The 22,234-nt window shown below is 41.6% G+C and overlaps 1 protein-coding gene across 2 annotated transcripts in view; it reads left to right on the top strand.

Moving 5' to 3' along the window:
• PTPN14 (protein tyrosine phosphatase non-receptor type 14) overlaps positions 1-22,234 on the top strand; it is a 150,349-nt gene that overhangs the window by 72,283 nt on the left and 55,832 nt on the right. For both annotated transcript variants that reach the window (XM_019738101.2, XM_019738102.2), the window contains exon 3: positions 3,372-3,541. In XM_019738101.2, the coding sequence (XP_019593660.1) occupies positions 3,372-3,541 (170 nt within the window). The remainder of the gene's footprint in view (positions 1-3,371; positions 3,542-22,234) is intronic.

A 22,234-nucleotide genomic window follows, 5' to 3' on the forward strand; every position in this document is an offset into this window, starting at 1 on the left:
AGCTTGCCTTCGGAATTCAGCTGGAGCTTTTAAACTGGCAAGTCATTTATGAACAGGCCTGGTGTGGTCCCAGCTGGGCCTGATGGTATTATTGATCCCGGGGCTAACACACAGGAAGTTGATTGGTGCCCGTGTTAGTTTCAGTGACCTGTTAGGTTCTGATTCCATTTCCGGTGACGCACTGTAGACACATGGCAGAATAAACCTGGGCTGCGTTGTAAACTTGACTAGAGCAGGGCAAGAACTTTGAGACAGTTTTTCCCCTCTACTGAACACTCCAGAGTAGGGATAGCTAGAGGAAGAATGAGGGAGGTGTGGTGGGAATGGAGGAGGTTACTTTGGGCATAGCTTCACAGAACAGGGTGGGGATGGCATCTCATGAATGGACTTTCCTTCCCACTTGATAACTGAATGCAGCGCTTCTAAAATTAGGGTGTTCTGGCCATGAGGAGGTAAACGGTGTCCTCCAGGTTACCTCTCTCTTCCACTTCTACCCTGCACTGGAAACCCTGTTTTTTAAGTAGTTCTGAAATTATTTCTCTGGATATATACATGGGGAATCACCCTGAAATATCCTGTGCCTTATGGAAAAGGCTGTATTGCAACAACCAAAAAAAATCATGCCATCAGTTAGAATTTTTGCATTCGAAGTAATTTTCCTTGTTATTTAGGGCACTGTACTAATATGTCTTAAAGTCTTAATATATGTCTTATGTCATATCATGATTTCCCTTGTACCTTTTAATCCTCCTTTTCAGTGTATGCACGTGTATGGATGTTTTGTTTGTTTGGTTTTTGTTTTGGAAGATCAGGTCTGGTTTAATGATTTGGTGGGTGGGAAAGAGAAAAAGAAATTTAAAATTTTAGCCTTCAAAGCATAGGAGCAGTAAAAAACATTTTTTTTACACCTTCTTTTGAAAAATCAACTGTAGACTATTTATGCAGTTACTGTGGACCTTTTATAATTTGAATGTTACTAATTTGAATGAATGACTGTTATAATTTGAATGAAGTGTGGACCATAAAATTATACCCCCAAATGTCAAGATTACTTTTAGTGAAAGATAATAAAATCATGGTTGGCCTGTTAAGTAACTGCAAAGTTTGCCCTCCCTTTCTCCACCCATGCTTATAAAAGAGCTCTTTTCCAACTAAAATAATTATTCCATAGTATAGCACATTACTGTTTACATAAATTACCTCATTTATTATATGCAAACTCGCTGCCAGCCATCCAAAATACAGTGGAATACCCTTCCAAGGCACTGTGCTCCGGAAAGGAACTCAGTATAATGCAGAACTCCCTTGGCCCTTTTCCAGACAGTTTGTTCAATTAAGTACCCAGATTACCTCATTTTAGGATTAGCCTAAGCCTACATCATAGATCCCTTCGGACAGCACCGAGTGATGGTCCAGTGTCCCATTAACACCTATAATGAGACTCGAAAGAAAATCTTAGGGAGGCACTGCTTCGTGACAGCTTTTTTTTCTTATACCTTTTAGATTTTTAGGTTGTTTATAGGTCTTCCATCTTTTACTTTCTCAGCCTTTTCTCACTTACTTCCAGAGAACCTCTGCTTCCTAATTCTGTGGTTCGTAGGGATACTAGTAGTGCTGATGAAAAAGATTCTTGAGGCGTGATTTCATTTACTGATGATGATGATGATGGTAGTGATGATGATAGCAACAGCAATAGAAGGCCGCATTCATGAAGTAGTTCCTTAAGATGTATGTCCGTGTCCCCCCCCCACACACACCCACACATACATGGTTGACAGGTATCCCTTCATTTAGGCCCCTAACAGTCTGTGTGTGATCATTGTAATCACCGTCCCCATTTTACAGATGAGAAAGTTTGAAGGCTCTGGGAGGTTCAGTAACTCGCACCCAGTTACTGAGTGAGTGTAAAAGCTGGGAGAGGACCTGACTGCAAAGCCTGTTTTCTTTCTGCTCAGCCACATTTCATTTCCTCCACATCATCAGTCACGTTGGAACAACTAATGGCTGCACTGGAGCTGGGAACGGAACAATAGGGTCAGAACTCACTCAGGCAAGTTTGTCTCCATTGATAGACGTGGAGCCTTGGCTTTGTGTTGGCCTTTTGTTGCTCGAGAAATGCATCGACTTCTGATATGAACTTGCCCTTTGGGACATCATGAAGAAAAGGGGATCAGATCACCTTTCCCGTCTGAATGCTTCATTAAAAAATAGCCTTTCGAGTATTTGGGACTGTAGGTTTATGGGGTCAAGGACATGTCTGCTTTGCTAGTAAAGTCAGAGCTTTATTATATATTCTGTTAGGGCTGTGGCAGGGTTGGTCTGTGCTATGGTTGACGGGGCAGCCAGCTGGAATGGGAGCATGTGCACAAGCGTGCCTTTGGAAGGGAAGCATTGTAACGAAAACATTCTTTTGAAGGCAGATTTCCAGGTGTGCTGTAAAGTGTTCTAGGCTATAATTGAAATATAAAAGAATGCTTCAAAAGCAGTGATCTATTTTTTGGTGATTGTTGTGCTAATCCTGAAATCTGAGCATTAATTAATATAAAGACAGGATTGGATGCACAAAAGTACCTGTTTTAATCAGTGAGCAGGTTGCTCAAAAGTAAGCTGGTTGAGGCTCCAAGTCTAAGGGTGAAAATCTCACTTTCATCTGTCAAATCCCACCCTAATCTGCCAAGAGCAGACACGGGGGGGTGGGGGGACCCTATGGCAGCTGCGAAGGGGACCCTTCCACTCTGAAAGCTTGATATGGGCAGAGGTTTGCTGTAGTTCAGGTATAATAAAGTGGTGGAGGGTTGTTTTTTAGTTGGTTTGTTATTTTGGGTTGTTTTTTTTTAGTATTCCATTAAAGCTCAAAAAGAGTGAATCCGTTTTCAATTAAAATCTGGACCTGGATGAGAATAATTCTCCACTGTGGAAGCTTTCAGTTGGCAGAAGGTTTTGTCTTAAAACTTGAGTAATCAGTTACTTTGTAGCAGGTGCAAGAACTGTGTTGCCTTTGCTAGCATGCTCCATGTGAGGTCACCAGGCATTCAGAAGCCCCAGAAAAGTCAGCCTTGAGATCTTAAGGAACACATGGTCACTGTCGCCACCCTGCACCACCCCCTAACCTAGCATAGGGGCATCGAACTCAGGTGTACAAATAGCAGCAGTGAGTATGAATACTGCCGCTGCATACTCAGTGTAGATGACAATATTGTGTGCATGTGGCCTCTTTGTAATTTGTCCCCAAGGTAGAAAGTAAAAGCTGGACTCTTGTATATGAGCTAGGGAACCAAAGGTGACATGAGGTGCTGGAGTCTTGGTTCCTGTGTGGTCTAATGATGGCCGTTGTAGGCATGAATTGATGCTATTTTACCCTTTTTATCTAGACGCATTACTTTGGCCTTTGGTTTCTGAGCAAGAGCCAGCAAGCACGATGGGTGGAGCTGGAGAAACCTCTGAAGAAACATCTGGACAAATTCGCTAATGAGCCTCTGCTTTTCTTCGGAGTCATGTTCTATGTGCCAAATGTGTCATGGCTTCAGCAAGAGGCCACAAGGTAGGTGCACATTATCTGGTGTTCCATATAAGGGTGTGGATGAACTGTGGGGATTCATATGAAGTAGACGAGCTGGTTGATTGGAGGGGAAGAGGGAGGGAAAAGGGGAGGGGGAGAGAGAGAGGGAGCGGGAGGAGATGTAATGGGGAGAAGGTAGGGTAGATGGGATTGTTTACCAGTTTCTTTGCAGCTTTAGAATTTTTGTTTGAATTCATGTAGCTAACCCCAGTGGTTCCCTATAATACTAGTGAGGTAGTAATGATCCTGAGTTAGACAGAATTTTATGTCCTGCAGCATAGAAATATTAGTTGGAGACTGTGGGTAAAATATCCTAGAATTTAATTAAAAAATTAGCTACCTGTTTACTCTTTTGTTCACCCCTTCACTTAGAATGTCCCCACACAAAATGTACTGTTGTGCAGGGAGTCACGTGGGGTCTCTGGTGCCACTCCCCACATAAGAATGCAGGATACGGTGAGGCCAAAAAGCAACACCCACAGAGCCATAGGTAGGGGAGTCACACCACTATAGTCTTGCCGGTGGCTGGGTTGGAGACACAGGAAGCAGGAGCCACACTATCCACAACCTGCCATCCATTTGTCTCTGCCAACCAACCCCATTTGCTAGCTGCAACCCGCCGTGCTAACTGCAATCCACTCTTGCTAGCTCAGCCACCATCTTCTTGCTAGGCCCCAATTTGCTGCTAGTGTAGCCACAGCAGTTATATTAGTGGCCCGTGGCTCACTGGTTACAGCTGACGGCCAACTAGCCACAGCTGATGGCCATGCAATCACAGTTGATGGCCATTTACTACCTGAGCCAGCACCTTTCCACGTGAGGCCGAGAGCCTGGAAACTGCACTTCTGGCTCTGTCCGCACATGTACCATCAGACTTTGGATTTGAGGATTGAGAAGGTAACTGAAGATGAGATTAGAGTTGAGGAGAATGTTGAAAGGGCAAGAGTTTTGATTGTCTTAGGTTAAATAAGAGGAGACAGGAAGCCAGTAGTAAAGAGGAGCCTCAGGGATGGGTCCCACCCTCCTGTGCATTGGCTGCTTTACCTTGGAGAAAATCACCCGCCATCTTTGCAATATTTCTCCCTTATCTGTAAAGAGAGGGATTTGGATAAGTTCCTAAAGTTCTGGTAGTCTGAGATTCTATGAATGAAACAGTGCATTTTTGTTGGTGGTAGTACAGCTCATTTATTGGTAAGAGTTTCCATTAAAATGTACTGGAGGAGTGTCTCCTTATCAATGGGTTATTTTCAGTAATAATGGGAATCGCACAAGCCCTCTGATTTTCGTCTTTCACCTGGATCGTGGCATTCAGAGTACGTGGGATACAGTGCCAGTGGCATCCTGAGACAAAGGATACTTGATAATTGCACGTGTCGTTTCTTAGAGTTTAAATTTCTGAGATAAAAATGCTCTTGAAAATTTTATGTATATTTTAAGATAATAGTTTCCATCATCTTTTTTTTCCTCTTTTTTTAAATCAAAAACTATTGTTAAATAGGTGGTGATTCTGTAAAGAGGCCATGAGGTAGCTTACAATCTGACCCAGAAAATTATGTTTACTCTTTCCGGTGTCATTCATTTGAAGCTCTTGGTTGTATCCTGTTGTGCATTGAATTCAAGTTATTTCACTTATGTTCGTCGTTTCTGCACAAGAAATTGTTTACGCCTCAAAATGGCTTTTGATTCCTCCTTGAGTAGTTTACAGTGTTAGGAACACAGCATTAGGTTAATAAGTGCTTGCTGACCCATGGCTCTCAGACCAGTCATTAGGTGCAAGGCAATGAGTAATAAGGATGAAACACAGACTACAAATTAATGCACATCGGAAAAAATTCCATCTGGAGAAAAAAATGAAGTGTCGTCACCCAAGACAGACTTTTTCTGTAAGGTCTGTGTTTGAGGAAGAGCAGTTGAAATGGCGAGGGACTCAGACATTGAGCTCTTAAGAAGTTAAAGAAATAAGGCAGTTTAAGCTTAGAAAAATGAAGACTTGCAAGGGTGCAGTAGCTGCCTAAGGATATTTGAAGACTTGCGGGAAGGAATTCAATGTCAGCTCTGGAACAGAAAATGAGTGAAGTTCAAGGAGCTTGAAAGACTTTGGTGATTTGGCTCAACATAAGAACACAGTTTCTAATAATTAAATCCATATAAAAGTGGAACAAGCAGACATATAAAAGAGTGAGAGCCCCGGTGTCTGGAAGTGCTGTAGCACAGAGTGGATAGTCCGTGTGGTATCCTGTGAGGAGACGGCCATATTGGGTAAGGTGTTGGAATGGAACAGTGCTTCTCAGACAGACAGACGGCCTGCTGTATCCTAATTACCTGGAGCGTTATTGTAAATACGGCTTCTAGGGCTGGCTGTCCCAGAAGTCTGAATTGGAATGGCTAAGGCTGGGATCAGGAGGACATATTGTTTAAAATAAATACTATCCCTCTGGTGGCTCTGATGTTCCTCCAGACTTAGGAATCAGTAAATGAGGTAACCTCTAAAGCGCTTTACAGTTTTAGATTTTCCAGGTAAGTAACATTAACGATGCATTATTTGACTGTCAATATTTGTATTCATAAGTTGAAATCTTAAAATTTGAGGTAGAGAGAATTTTTGGTGGTGGTGGTTATCGAGGCTGGGGATTAGGAAGCATTTCTTTCATTTTCCTTTAGTATTTCTTTTTGCTCAGTGAGCGTGGTTCATTAAGATGAAATTTGATAAGGAGGGACAAAAGTGTTTTCCAACACGGGATTTTGCAGCAAACTGTTGCTGTCATGTCATCAGAAAAACTAATAAAGAAAATAAAGCTTTGAAGGACATTTTTAAACTGAAACATTACAGCTAAACTGTGTAGATTTCAGGTATAACCTTCTCTTTATGGCAAAGGATGTTTAAAGTTAGGAGCTGTGTGTGTGTGTGTGTGTGTGTGTGTGTGTGTGTGTTTTCAGCATTGTAGGAATTTTTGTTGCCCCAAGGGAAAACTGGAATGTGCCCAGAGGTGTGTGAGCAAGTCAAAGACGTACTGGGAAGATGGAGAAATAAAACACAAGAGTATTGTCAGTAGAGAAGGGAAAATTTATAGAGGGAGAAAGGGAATAACATACACTCGGGAAGGTGGCGGGCCACCAGCAATGACTCAGGTGTGATTCAGTGAGACCTACTGTAGGTGGTAGGCACGTAGATGAGAATAGAACGCAGACCTGATGTGGACAGGATAACATTTTTAAACGCTCAGGGTTTCTGGGTTTGACGTTAGAGAAGAATCGATGAGCTGAATTCAAGGTGACCAACGCTACTCAGAGGCATTAGGAGCCTTTTTTGGGGGGTGGGGATCTGTGCCTTTGGGGGAGGTTTTAGAAAAGCATCTGGGGTCCCATCTGAATATTGAAACTGCCTTCCAGGCAGAGCAGCCAAGGAGAGGCAGTGGTGAGGGGGCAGGATTCCAGAGGAATGTTTCGCAGAAGGAGGAGGGTTGGTGACTAACTCTCTAGCCATCCGCTGTTATCCGAGTTACCTTACCAGGCATCTCAGGTGGGAGATGGGCTTTGGCATCTCAGAGCACCTGGGATCTGCCTTGTCTGACACAAAACAGTTAGTCTTTGTGATGCCCTCAGAGTCAGATATTTGCATAGATTAGAAGTAGAAATCTCTCTTTCATTGTGGGCAACCGTTGGAGGAGGCAACCATTCAACCATCTGTGCTTTAAAAATAAGCCTTTGTCTGGAGCCAACCAAACTTGTTTTTACCTAACACATGTTTGCAATGGTTTGGCTACTTCTATTTGAGAGTAAAACAAGTTCCATAGCATTAGTCATGACTAGCCATTTCTGCTCTCTTGAATAAAGACAAAGTGTTCAGAATTAATACTCTGGGTTTTTTGTTTGTGGTATGTGTGTGAACCCATATATATTAAGACACATGGGATGAAAGGAAGATATACTATTTAAAAGGCTTGTATTTCATTTCTTGTCCCTAAACAATCCCATCCTTGAAAACTTGCATGTTAATAAGAGTGTTTGGAACAGCACAACAAAAGTTTGAGACCGATGTTGGTTGCAAACTGTTTAAGAAGGCAATGGATTTTATTAAGATGATCAAATCCAGATTTTTTAAATTAACAAATTGAGAAGCTCTGTTTTTTTTGACATTAATTCTGACATTCTGTGTCTCATCTGGTCTCCCGGCTATGACTTTTGAAGAACAAATCTCGTCATAAGTGAGGGAAATCGGCCGATACTATGATTGAGTTGGAGAGGAAGGGACAATTCATGCCCTAGTTTTAGGTGATAATTGAATGAGAAGACAAAAGATATCAAAAGGGGAGTACACACAGGAGTCCATAAAAGGGGGAAAAAATCTCTTGATATTTTTACGGAAGTGTGAAGAAAACTTGTGAAGAGGACACACTAGTAGACAGAGGGAGGGTGAGTCCTGAAACCATAGGAATTAAAAAAGATTAAGAAGAGAATAAGACACATTACCTTGGGGCTTTAAAAATCTTAGTTTTCCCCTTTTGGTTAAAATGACTAAAGGCATGGGGCCACCATAATTTTTTCCCATTTTGCTTTTTTTTTTTTTTTTTTTTCCTGCTCGTATTCCTTTTTGCCAGCTTTTCTGTTCAGTGAAGGGACTCTCGCTAGCAGTTCATCTTCCCCCGCTATGTTCTCCTCCTGACTCAAAGGAAAGATTTTGGTAATATGTTTTAATGATTTGCGTAGCAACAGGCTCATTATAAACACATGGTTTTCAGTTTTTTCTGGACACAGAAAGAAAAAAGATGGCTTGTGAAGAGGTGGAGAAATTCTTAGTCAAACAGAAGGATACTTAATAATAGCAAGGGGAAGGCAGACAACTGCTGGCCAAGATCACTGCTTTTAGTTCAGGTCTGGGATTTTCCAAGTCTTTCTCCAGTGAGGAAGTCCCTCTTGAGTTTTTTTCAGTACTAAAGAGAAAACTTTTAAATGAAAAAGTAATTTTTGAGGAGTGAATTTAGGCTTCAAACGTTTAAGTTGCTGATCGCATGCATGGTTTGAAAAAATGTTTAATTCTGGGACATTTCACTTTTACCAAAATGTGTTTGTCTTTACATTACTCACTGTGGGATGGTATGTTTGCATAGTGCAAAGGAGCTTTTAATTGTCCTAATGAGGTAGGTCAAAGAACCTTTCCTTTTTTTCCAGGACATGTTTGTAGCCCGTTGTTCAGGTGGCACTGGCTGCCCTTCTAGTGGCGAGTTCTCTCTATAGGAGCAAAGCAGTGGAACCGTAGCTGTAGCCAGCATGGTGACGCCACAAACCAAGGACAGTCTTCAAACACTCATGTATCTGGTGGAAACTCCTGGTCTGTGGGGGCCTGTCCCAAGCTCCCTCCGTCTAGCGGGTGCTGCCTTGGTATTTTCTGTGCATCTCCCAACATCTCTATAAAATACTAGACTGTGAGGTTCTATTCTAGTCTGCTAGGTTAAACTGCCTGGTAGTTATTCCCAGAAGGATAAAAAAATACTTAATCTCTGTATGGCACTGTACGGGGACATTTTCAATGTTAAATATAGTTCCTGTCTGGGAAGAACTCACAGGTAAGGTGTCATTCCACATTGAAAGCTGTACTGTTTAGGTCCCATAAAGAGGGTGAGTAGATCACGTGTTTAGCCTATGATAGGGGCCCCTTTCCTGGACCAGTGGCGTATTAATGGCAAAGCCAGATTAGGTGAAGTCTTGCATCCCCGTAAAGGCCAAAACGGTGTTTTTATTTTTATTTTTAACTAGGTTTCAGGATGTAGTTCCCATGACCTAACGAAAGCTTTCTTCACTTTTCCTTTCTTGTAAATACTGGTGCTGTCCCCATTCACACCCTTGCAATCTGCTTTGACTGCAATTGTAAATAAGTCCGGTCCAACCAGGGTTGAAAGTGTCTGATTTAAAAGCTCTAATTATGGTAATGTTTCCATTTCCTTTTACAATACCATTTATTTTGTTCCTCAGGTTCTTTGAGTTCTTTCATTGTTTTGAAGTGTCATTTTAATGGCTATTTAAAGTGTACCCGCAGGCTGGGAAATAGGGACTCCCTTCAAGCCCGACTGAAGAGTCAGCATGGGGATGGCCGGTTAGCTCAGTTGGCTGGAGCATGGTGCTAATAAACCAAGTTTGCTGGTTCGATCCCTGCACAAGCCACTGTGAGCTGCGTGCTCTCCTTAAAAAAAACAAAAAAACGAAAAAGAGCATGAATTCCCCATGGATAATACAATTTGCTGAGAATGGCAGGTTCTCCTCCTGGCCAGCTCCAGCTGGTGAATGGGAACTTGCTCTCTCTCTGTTGATGATTGAGAGCAGGGCTGTTTCTGCCAGATAGTTCAGATACTAGGATTTAATCCCCAACGTTATTCTGCGTGGGTAATATAATGTATGATGAGATAACAAAGGAAAATGGCCGTCCATAACCACCAAAGCAGCCTTGAAGGCAAGAAGAATGGCTTTCCCAAAAGCAGATTAGTTGGTGACAGTGTTCGCTGCCATTCTCCATGCTTTTCATTTCAACCTTTATTAAAAAGCACCTAGTCCGTGTTAGACGTTTTGCTAGTCAGTGGGAGTGTGGGAAGGAACAGACCTCACCACTGCCCCTGCTCCGCCAAAGCTCTATCTCTAAGCAGCTTTCATTTCATTTCCATGTTTTTGACTTATTGGCGAATTATTTGAGTCTCTCCCTGAGAGTCCAGCAGGTGTCTTCCAGAACCGGGACCAGATCCGGGACCAGCCTCGGGCCTGCGACCTGCGCAGTTAGTTGCACAGGGCCCCGTGCTCAGAAAGACTCTGTGCGTAGCTTATTGCTCTGTTTTTCTCCTCGTGAAACTCTAATAATTTCTGAACAACAGACCCTATGTCTTCATTTGTCACTTGGCTGCAAATTATGGAGCCAGTCCTGCCCAGGACACCCTCCTACTTTCCACCTCTGCTCAATTCACCCTGCTTGTTTTGTTGGTACCTTGTGAGTTGCTCTTAGCTGGGTGGATCTAAGCCGGCTGTTATGGGTGTGATCAAAGAGAAAAAGTAAATAAATAAATAAAAACTTGCAGGGGAAGAAAAATAAAATTTTCACTATCTATGCAAATACGAAAACAGAAACGTGGCCCTGGTAACCAATTCAGCTGCTGGACCTGACTCACTGGAAAATCCTCCAGAGTCTGGGGACCTGTCTGTTATAAAATCAGTTCGATTTCCTTAAGGGAAACTGATTGGTTAGCTTTTCTCAGTCCTCAACTAGGATTTCCTCAGGTTTTACTGTGAGGAGGGGACTCCACAAAGTTTATGCTTTTCTTAATAAGAGTATGCGAGTTTCTACCATGTGCAGGTCTTCCCAATACATGGAGTTGCTTCTCTTTTTTGCCCTCGGGGGGAAAACAAGATGTTGTCTGCAAGATATGCAGAGAGGTGGGTAGCTATGGAGGCAACCCACTGCCCGTGGAACAATGAAGTATAGACAGGTATAATGAAGTGAACCCTGAAACAGAATCTGGTATTTCTTTACTATTTTTTTCCCTTTAGGGGAGAGAAAACAAAGAGTAAAATAAATCAGTATTCTTTAGTAAAACCACTTGACATTATTATTCATTGTAGGTGCTCCATAATTGAAAGGTGAAAAAAAATCAGAATTTCAAAAGAAAATGCATCAGAGGCATCATTTATGTTTCCAAAGGAGCTTTCATGGCATGTCAGCATTCTTTAATGCATCTGACATTTGATTTTCACCCTTTGTAAAGCAAGATATGCTTCTGTGTGTTTTAACTGTTAGTAAAGCGAAGTTTACAAAAACCAGGTGAGGAGGTATACTTCAAAAAAAAATTTTGCCCTTAAAGTGTTAAAATGAGCTCATGTTTAATCATATGGTTAGTGTGTGTTTAGTAGTATTTGGTGATCTATTCTGAACTTCTCAAAAGCAAACAAAAATCATGTGTTTCTGTTGAGCCATTTGGAAAATCATTTCTTTAAGCAAGGATATTAATTTTAAACTTGCAAATTCCTTGATTTTCAAAGATACGTTCATTCATTTGTTCATTCGCTCATTCATTGATTCCAAGTGGTTATCAGTGTTACGTAGCAGAAGACTGAGAAAGATTCGACATTTGACCCATGAAATTGTACAGATATGTGGTAGAGTGTGGATTAAACTATTAGATTATTCTATTTTTTCAAAAGCTGGGTAGAACACCAGGATCCCACACAGCAGTGTTTACCTTCAGCCAAGGGGTGGAGAGAGGGGAAAAACAAGCAGGAGCTATGGGAAGAGGTGTTTTGTCATGTCAAAGCACGCCAGCTATGCTTTATGAATTTTTTAAAGACACCTATTTCCTTAAAAAGGATTTTTCGGATTTGTAGGGGTATCATTATGATGGGTGGGATTGGGACTAGTGTGATAATTTCAATAATGGATTTTTTAAAAATCTTGGGGAGAGAAGGAGGCACGGGGAGTGGGTGTTCTAGAATTCTTTGCTCCACGTTATTCCTGGAATTTCAGTGCGGGGACCTTGAGTTGGGGCAGAGTGGGTGGGGAAGGAGGAGGGAAGTGACAGAAGTGCCATATTCACTCGTTAAATTGGCCCACTGTCCAAGCAACAACAGGATCTAGAATGCACAGAATTCTTTGTTGTGCTTTATGGTGTAGCTGTTGCCTGACCCGATACATGACCTTAAACCTCCCCAGCCTGAGGATAGTATAATTCTGTGATGTTCTGTGGAAGAACGTAGTTTACATTCCATCACCTGATGCAATTTCATAATAACAATGGTAGCAGCTAGTATTTATGTATGAGGCGCTGCACTAAGGAAGCATCTTACGTGATTTTCAGTCCTCACTAGGACCCTGTGAAACGGGCACTATTATTATTCTCTTAAAAAGGATGGGTGTTTTCTAATAGAAGTTTTATTACTCACAAGTGGAGTTTTCATCCGTTAAATAAATTGAATCTTTTATGTACTTTGCCAGAGAAATACATACGTCCCCCACCCTTAGCTTTACTGTAGTAACAAGGAGTTTGGTTTCTAGTGAAGTGTCAGCAAACAAATCCAGAGGGCTGAAGTACCTGTAAGGTCATAGGGTACAAACTGGTCCCATGAGGGCTGATTCTGGTCTATAGGTGGGTTTTGTTTCACCTGGACAAATTTCTAAAGAACTGAATTTGGATGCTCTACAGATAAGCATATACTGTCTAGTTGGTCCCATTTAGTGACTCCCCAGTGTTAATCAGCAACATTCACTCCTTCATGTGACTGCCTGGCCCTGCAGGCGTTTAGGTTGTGGCCGCTGATACTGCATTTCCGTGTAACTTGGAGTGCCTCTTAGTCCTGGATCAACCCATCTCTCTTCACTGGCCCAGTTAGATTTATGCCACGCAGTGTCCAGCTGTCTTAACACTTCATCCACCTACAAGAGACTGTAGATGGTCCAGCTGGATGTGAGAGTCTCATGTCCCCTAGTCCTCACTTGAAAACTTTGTTTCTATGTCAGATCACTCCAGCGTGCGAGATGCTACATGTCCCTGTACTTTATGTTGTGGAGATGTGGCTCATGTTTTTCCGATTTCCTCTCTTTATTGCTTTTAATATCTGCGTCATCTCTGACTACTCATAAAAGGTTCCACCTATCAGAAAAGTACCAAATGTCCCAGAGGCCAAAAAAACATCATCTAAGTCTTAAACAGACAGAGCCTGTTTGAGAAAGTACAGTTTGCTGTCTGTCAAGACAGATGAAGCTTTACCAGAGTCATCGTTTTCTCTCTAGACCTGAAACAGCACAGATTACAGAGGCCAGTTGCTTTATTTCTGCAGATGAAGAAAGTGAGAACCAGGGAGATAAAGGGACTTTGCCCATAGTCACACAGCTGCTTAGTGACAGAAGCCTGGCTCTTAAGCTGGTACTGGAATGGGCTTAGGTGAACCAAGCCTGCAGACATGGGAGAGCCCATAGATAGGATTTATTTAAACTTCCAAAAAGCCATTGCCCATCCTCCCCTCCCTTGCCCTGCAACAGCAAAGACAGGCTGTGGTATTGGAAGAGATGCTGGGTTTTTTCAAAGGGAAGGAAGTAGTTTAGACAGAAGAAAACAAAGGGTAAGGGAAAACAGGCACTTCTTTGAATGGAGTCGTTTAAATAGTGAGCATTATGTAGAGATTGGAACTAAGATGGGTTTTATTTAACGTTTTTATCAGTGATCTGCAGCCCTGGGCACATGGTGAAAGTGCCAAGCTTTCAGATGACACTAAGCCCTTTAGAAGAGTGGAAAATTGAGACATTGGAAATAAACAGTAGAAAGGTGTCAGCAAGTGTCAAGTTACCAGGTGTGACTATGAAATAATGATACTGCTTTCTGGTGTCCTCTGTGAAAGCAGAGGAGGAGTCATCGTCGTGGGGATGTGTTGCAACATGTTTCAGCCGAACTCTCTTTCAAGGTCAGCCTGTCAGTCTTGTGCCTGCAGCTGGGGAGAGTGCGAAGAGCCAGCATAAAAATGTGTTACTGTTTTTCAGCACAAAGCCAGCAAAGTTTACGTCAGTTGAACTAAAATGCAAGTCAGACATATGATACTTTCATAGAAAACATGGAGATGACACAGTGTTAGAAACAAACGTTTTTGACCAGGACAAAGGTTTTGAAGAAGGTAGTCAGAAGACAAGTAAGATGATTACTCGAGAGAAACCAGTTGCTCTAAGGAAAACTTGAAAAGGTCAGTAATTTGGATCCTTGAAATGAATGACCAGCTGTGAAAAGATGAGACTACTGATGGGAAAATTTAAATGCAAGTTATGTATCTGCCAGACTGTGTTGTATAGGATGATTGATGGAGTCAGCAAAGAACTGGCATTTGGTCTAATCTTCAAGGGAAATAATAGCTGGGAGTAAAATGTAGTTTAAAACGAAACTCTGCCATAGTAGGAGCACAGACTTGAAGTTAGAAGACCTAGCTGTCAGTATTTGTTTTTTGGTCAGGCTCTGTAAACTCCTAAAACTCAGCTTTTGTGTTGTAACCAGTCAGGAGATGATACTGGCATAGCTATCGTGAGGATTAATTCAGAAAGCACCTATTACTGTGTCCAGCACATAGTAGGTATTCAAATAATTTTTTTTAAATAAAAAAGATATGCTATTCATAGAAGGTAGCGAGAAATTGCTGTGTTCCTCAGGAAACTGTGTAGGTAGGTGTTAGTCACCTGGTAGAAGAATCAGTCCTGACCCTCACTAACTGGAAACATACAGGGATGAGCATTCTGGGAAATGTAGTTCAGCCTAGTCAAGTTGAGACATTATAGTGCTACCAGTGGGCTTAGCACATAACTGATGATTAGCAGAGCCCAAATCACTATAAACCCTGTTTTAGTAGAAACTACTGAGTACAAATCTGGTACTGACATGAGTTCCAAAAATCCAAATCACTCTCAAAAGACAAAGGATTTGATGTTGTTGAAGATAACAGCAGATTTGTCCCTTATTCTCTCTGATACTTCCCAAAGATAGAGTTGCAAAAAACTAATTGATTGTTTTCATAAACATGTATTTCCCAAGGAGGTTCCCTGTCCTCACCCCTGTCTCACACAAGGGAGCAAATCAGGTCCAGAGAGCCCAGGCTGGGCCTGCTTACTGCACTGAGGTTATCAGGTGAGTGCGAGGAAACTGGATCGGGCAGACCTGGCCACACAGCCTCACAGATGGTCAGAGCAGCTGTTCAGGGTCTCAAAGCCAGGTTGGCTGCCGCAGGAGGGGCCAGGCTGACCTGAGGTTAATCTTTTAGTACTTGTAACTTGAAGAGGGTGCAGTCTGAGGAAGATAAACAGATTCCAGTTAAAGATTGTTTAAGGTTTGATGGGCTCTTGGTAACTAATGATGATTAAAAAAAAAAATCTACGAAATTGGGGTCCTGTTGATTCTTTAAGTGTGGTCCTTAGACTGAGTGTATCAGAATTCCCTGTGGCATTCTTTAAAAAATGCAGTTTTTTTTGTGTTCACTCCTCGCTTCTCAAGTCAAAATCTGTTTTTAATCAGTGCCACAGGTGATTCTTACTCTTAATGTTTCGTTAAATGGAACGCAAGTATATCCTGATGTTCTTTCAGCTACAGCTGGAGTTTGATGTCAGTAAACTGATGTTACAGACTCTCGGGATGGATTTTGAGGAACGGGATGGGAATTAAAGAGTTGCAAGGTTTGGGACATCTGGTTTAGGAGCTCAGACGGTAGATGGTGTGTTCTTACTTCTAACTTAGTAGAGTAACTGTGGGCATCTCTATGGGGGTCCTGGAATGGACAACATGGAGGGCCCTAGGTTCTGCCAAGAGTTTGGTCAGTTTGTATTTCCTCTATTTCAAAATATAATATTTTAGACTTTTAGTTATTAAACTTCGATAATGCATGGTAGATTATGCATAATATAGTGTAGTATGTTTACATGCATACATGTAAGTTTAGGGGAAATATTTATTGTACAAGAATTTAGCACTATGTGCATCCTTAATAAAAGTAGCAGTAACAAGTGACCCAAATTGTACTATTCTACGACTCTAAAACCTCCAATGAGACCTCTTCTCCTAGTCCCCCAGGCTTTGAAATTGTAGATTTAATTTTAAAACATGAGAATTTTTCAAAACTGAGAATTCTGTGTATGGATTTCAGTCATTCTCTTTCCATCCTCTGATTTGTCAATTTCTACTACATTGAGATTTAACTGTAAGATGAGACAATAGGCAAATTGAGAAACAATAATAAAGTCATTTCAGCCAGATAAAATTCCCGAGTGTGAAACTATTTAAGTTTCTTTTCATGACTAATTTTTTTAAGAAAGATATTTTTCAGATTGCTTCCTGGACTCCTGATTCCAACTACTAACCAGAGCACAGTATATTTTCAGTAAGAAAAATTTAAAGGTACAAAGGCTCAATTCTAGATAATTTTCCAAACGAACTTCTGTGACCACCTCTTTACTATTGACATTCCATATCATGTATGTTAAAGAGCTGTCTGGATTTATTATTCCAAAAATTCCAAAAATAAATCTTTATCTGAAAATTTTATTTTAATTGCTCAGGCCAAACAATTTGCCGTCGTCCTGGAATTCTCTCTTTCTCATACATGCCATAGCCAACCTTCAAAATACGTCCAGACTGTGATCCCTTCCTTCCACATCCACTGCTACTGCTCTGCCGTCATTTTTCCCGACTGGTGTCCCTGCTTCCACCCTTGTCCCCTATGGTCCAGTTGTTTACACAACAACCGGTACCGTTCTGTTCAACATATGTCGGTGTAAGTAGCTCAGCACCTGCCACTGGTTTGCCATCTTAGCATAGTCAAAACCCTTTCATTTTGCTCTAGAAGGACTCTGATCTAGACAGTTCCTTGCCTCTTCCCCATCGCTCCCTTCTTTTTGCCCTCATGCTCAGCCTTTGCGCCACTAGCTGCCGTGACATTCTTGAACACCCCACCGTACACTGTCCTGCAAGCCTTGTATCTCCTGAGCTAGAATATCCTTTCCCCAGATAGCTCTATGGCTAGCTCCTCGTTTCTTTCAGATCTCTGCTCAGAGTTCACTTTATCAGAACGATCTGGCCTGACCACCTCCCACTTTGTTACTCTCCATATCTCTTATCTGATTTTAGCTCCACAAACTTATTTATTTGGTTGATTATTGTTTGTTGTCCTTGATGGAATGTCAGTCCCTTGAATGGAGAACAGGGACTGGGATTTTTAGTTCACTGCTCTATCCCTAAATGCCGAGAATACCTCCCAGCACAGAGTAGGTACTCATTAAGTTTTGTTGGATGGATGAAGAAATAACTGAATATATTTACTGGTATTTCTAATATCTTACCAGTAACGTGGGTCTAAGTTGCTTTCGTTATTAAATAAAAGTACTGTAAGAGGTTAAGAAATCATTATAGTAATAGAATTTGACAACTTTTATGATGATTTCTAGCCAATAGATTTTGTGCTGTTTTAAAATATAGGAGGCCATATATTTTCCGCACTCATAGTTTTTAGGAGAAGCTTTCTGAGCTTTTTGTTTAAGGGGGAATTTGAGTACCTACTTAGTACTTCTCTTTTGTAGGCACCCTGTCCTTTGAGCATCCCCGGGGCAGCCATTGAATGTCCAAAACTGATACCTTGGTCTTACACCCCTGAGGTTTTGGTATGTAACGAGACATTTGATGTATTCCCATTCTGGCTTCTAATGAGATACTTCTAAATTCTTAAACATAGACCGAAAAGGAGGGATGTGTTTATAGCAGCCTTCTTTGTGAAATGGAAGAAATGAGGAACTTTTTCTGATGTGATTATAGTTCTCTGCTTGACAATCTGTCTTTCTTGTCCCCATATCTAAACAGTGGGCTTCTTTCTACCTGTGTGTACTCCCTTGTCACTTTGGGTCATCAGTTTCTTCTCTAAGAAATGGCACTTTCTTCCTTAAAGTTTACTGCGTATTGTGGGTTGTAAAAGATCGCCTTGTAGAGACTGGGGCAGTTAGAACACTACAATTCTAAAAGAAGAAAGGACATCTAAAATTATTTTTAAATTGCATTCGACAAAAAGAGGATCTAGTCCTTTAATCCTAGAGCCCCGGAAGGGGTTTGAAAGGAAGAATTGTAGAGCTATTTCCATGCCTGAAAATATTAAGCACAATTTTGGCAGAAATCACAACAGGAAGATGCTAGATTCTTGGGCAGTGAGATGTTTGCTGGTTTGGTATTTTATCTTTGGCAGTTGTGTCTACACTTGATATCCTCAACTGCTTTTGAAGATTCTGCAAAAGAAAAGTATTCATTTCCAGCAGTAAAAATTCAGTAAAAGTCAGTGGACTCATGTGGTAATGTGTTTACAACCTTCTGTCGTTTTTTTCTTCCTTTCAATGTTTCCTTTGAGATTTATGCTCCAGACTTACAGACACTGCAGATTGTGCCAGGTTACTACACAGGCACAATGTTGTAACGAAAGAGCCCTTGACTGTGAAATCAGAAGACTTGGCAAGTCACCTTGCCTCTCCGAGTCTCCATTTCCTCAAGGATAAGTGGGGAATTGTAGTGATTCTCTTAAAGGGTTGTTGTGAATATGAAATGACGTGAAATATGACACGTGAAAACACTTGGAAAACAACTCTAGGAATGGAAAACTCGGTTATTATTGAGGATTATTTGAATCTTCTGGTTTCTTAATGTCTAAGTTGATTAAAGTTTCAGTGGTGGAGGACAACTCTTCCAAAGCTTTTGATAGACATGTGTTATTTTTATTATTCCTTTCAGAGTGCCTAGGAACAGTGTAAAGTTGCTTTCCGCCAGTACGTAACTGGCTGTACGTAAGACCACATCATATATGGCTGCCGTGATGTCTTCCACGAATGTAAACATACAGTGAATACCTACTGTATGCTAGATGTTGAGGGGAAATACAGAGAGGAACAAAAGAAGATTTTAAAATAGCCAAGGAAACAAAAACAGATATACATAATTAAACAAATTACCTAACCAATACCATGTTAGAGTTACAAAATGCAGTGGGAACACAGAGGGTAGAGTGAATTATTTCATTTCAGTGGCTGGGGAATGACTTCATATTATGCAGTACCTGGAGTTTAGGTGACGGGATTTTTTTTTTGGTGTTGTTTTTCTGCTGAGTCCAGTATTGTTTAATGCCAACTACTTGGGTGGCTAACTTCCGAAAAAAGCATTCTTTTTACATACTGGGTTTCCCTGAGTCAGTAAACGATCATAATGCTTTCTGCATAGTTCCCAAGTCTAGGATCGTCAACTGGGTCTATGAACAAAGAGGGGTGGTCCATGCCATCAAGATACATATGGCCTTCGTAGAGATGGGTGAGCCTATCCTGAGAAATATACAAAATCTGTGATATTGAAGTGCTGTGATTAGAGAGAGGTTGAACTTGGATCTCACTGGCCAGATAGAAAGAAGGGTGGGAGGGGGTGGGCGCTTGTCTCAGGACAGGTCCCATAGTGTGGAATTTAAGGTCATCAAGCAGGATCTGAAAGTATCGCCTAGTTTCTGGCCTCTGGGAAGAAATAGCTATTTTGCTCTTTCTAATGAACATCATATTCAGCTGTGTTTTTTCCCCTCTGTCAATGTTTTAAGATATACTTTTGATATGGGTCCTTCTTTCAGTCCTCAGACATTTTAAAGCTGTGAATATCAGCAAGTGTGCGTTAAGTGGTTAAGAGAGCACGGGGACACCTGCAGAGTTCAAGCAATAAAGCCCAGTGATTAAAAATATTTAAAACTTCAATTGGTCAATAAGGAAAAACAGCAGCCAGAGTGTAAAATTAGACTTGGCTAGCTCTGAGTTAGGGACAAAACTTGGGTGGGGTCATGGTTTCGATTGCAGAGATTCCAGAGGGAAAGATATATAGATAGAGTTGCTCACGCGGAATACTGAGGTGTCACAAGAGTCCAAGACAGGATGGACCGAAGACAACTAAAGGATTCTCAGTCCACCAGTGTGAACAGGAAAAAAAATCACTATCGATAACATCATTCCCTTCCAACACTTATCTTCGACTGGAGGTCCTCACAACTGGAAGGTGTTCCCTTGGCCTGGCTTGTCAGCTGCCTTTTGTCTAATACAGGTTGTTTTTAAGTCCAGGCGGTGTGTGAGAGTTGGGTAGACTAGGACATTCCATTTGTAAGGGCCTCTTCTCATGCTGTCCTGCTCTGATGGTAGGAAACTGGCTTGTACAAGATAGAATCCTCGTACTCAGTGGTCTCCTCATTCACCTCCATCCACACTGCATTTCCCGGTCTCCAGCAATGATCAGATACCCGTGCGTCTAGCCCTCTGACTTAACATAGGCTGGGAACTTCCATTTCCTTCATAGTCTCCAGGGATATAGAATTAATCAATAACTTTCATTCCATTATTCATTCATCAAACATGTAGTAAGCCTGCCCTCACTCTTTCCTGCTCGTTTCTAGGACATGACTTCATTGACAGAAGTGGCTTCTGAGCAGTTGTTCACTTGTGAGAAAGTAGGAGCTACCTTTAATTAGGAATTACAAGGCAAAATTCATGCCAGTCCACAGAAATGCTCCTCTTGCTTCATTTTCGTTGATTTTTGTTTTCTCCTTCAGACCAGGCACATTGCTAACAACAGCACTGCTGTTCCATCTGCCAGCTCACCAAATTTTGAAGGATGTGCTGCAGAGTTCTTAGCCACGAACCTGGCTTGTTACCAGGAAGACAGATCTTTAGGCAGTTGACTCACCCCGCTTCCAGATGTAATTTAAGCTCCTCTTTCCCACAGTGGAGCTGCAGGTAATGTTATGAACACATGGTTTTCAGGACTGGCAGGTGTGTGGTTTGAGCTGATGAGTTAAGACACTTATTCCTCGTGGAAGAGGGGCACGGCTCCATCCTGTACAGTGGCAGTACAGAGGAATGGCTTTGGCCGTGCCGCTCCGCACGCAGCCTTGTTCCTCCATGAGCTGTGTGGTGTGTGCTCCTTTCGCCCACCGTGAGGCTTTATTTCATGCTGTTGTTGGTCCTGGAATGTGATTCATCCCTGAGTTCCTTCTTCGCTGCTTGGTAGCTCAGAAAGCAGTTTAAATCATTTACAAGTAGACAAATGGTTCACACTGAAGGAGTATATTTTGGGTAAGACTATTTTTTTTTTTAGAGCAGTTTTAGGTTTACAACAAAATTCAGGGAGAGCTACAGATTTTCCGTGTACCCTATGCCACCCGCCACTTGCATAGCCACCCCATTATCAGCATCACTCACTGGAATTTTTACCCAGGATGACCTACACTGACATGTCATAGTCACCCAAAGTCCGTAGTTTACCTTCGGGTTTGCTACATCCTGTGGGTTTGGACAAATATATAATGACATGTATCCACCATTTGAGTATCACACAGAGTACTTTCATTGCCCTAAAAATCCTCTGTGCTCTGCCTGTTCCTCCCTCCCCCATCCCCTGGCAACCACTGATTGTTTTCACTGTTGCCATAGTTTTACCTTTTCCATAATGTCATACAGTTGCAATAATACAGTATATATAGCCTTATCAGATTGGCTTCTTGCACTTAGTAATAGGTATTCAAGGTTCCTCCATGGCTTTTCATTTCTTTTTAGTGCTGAATAATTAATTGTCTTTTGTCTGGATATACCACAGTTTATCCATTCAACTACTGAAGGGCATCTTGGTTGCTTCCAAGTTTGGGAAATTATGAATAAAGCTGCTGTAAACATCCATGTGCAGGTTTTTGTGTGGATGTAATGGTTTCAGCTCCTTTGGGTAAATACCAAGGAGCATGACTGCTGGATTATGTGGTAATGGTGTATGTAGTTTGGTAAGAAACCACCAGAATGTCTTCCAAAGTGGCTGCACCATCTTACGTTCCCACCAGCAGGGAATGAGGGTTCCTGTTGCTCTACGTCCTCACCAGCATTTGGTGTTGTCAGTGCTGGATTTCAGCTAGTTGAACAGGTGTGTAGTATATCTCACTGTTGTTTTAATTTGCATTTCCGTGATGACATACGATGTAGAACATCTTTTCATGTGTTTATTTGCTAACTATTTATCTTCTTTGATGAAGTATCTGTTAAGATCTTTGGCCCATTTTTTGGGTTGTTTTCTTATTGTTGAGTTTTAAGGGTCCTTTGTATATTTTGGGTCAGTCCTTTCTCACATGTGTCTTGCAAATATTTTT

This window comes from Rhinolophus sinicus, linkage group LG17 (genome assembly GCF_036562045.2).
Source record: "Rhinolophus sinicus isolate RSC01 linkage group LG17, ASM3656204v1, whole genome shotgun sequence".
Classification (NCBI taxonomy): Eukaryota; Metazoa; Chordata; class Mammalia; order Chiroptera; family Rhinolophidae; genus Rhinolophus; species Rhinolophus sinicus.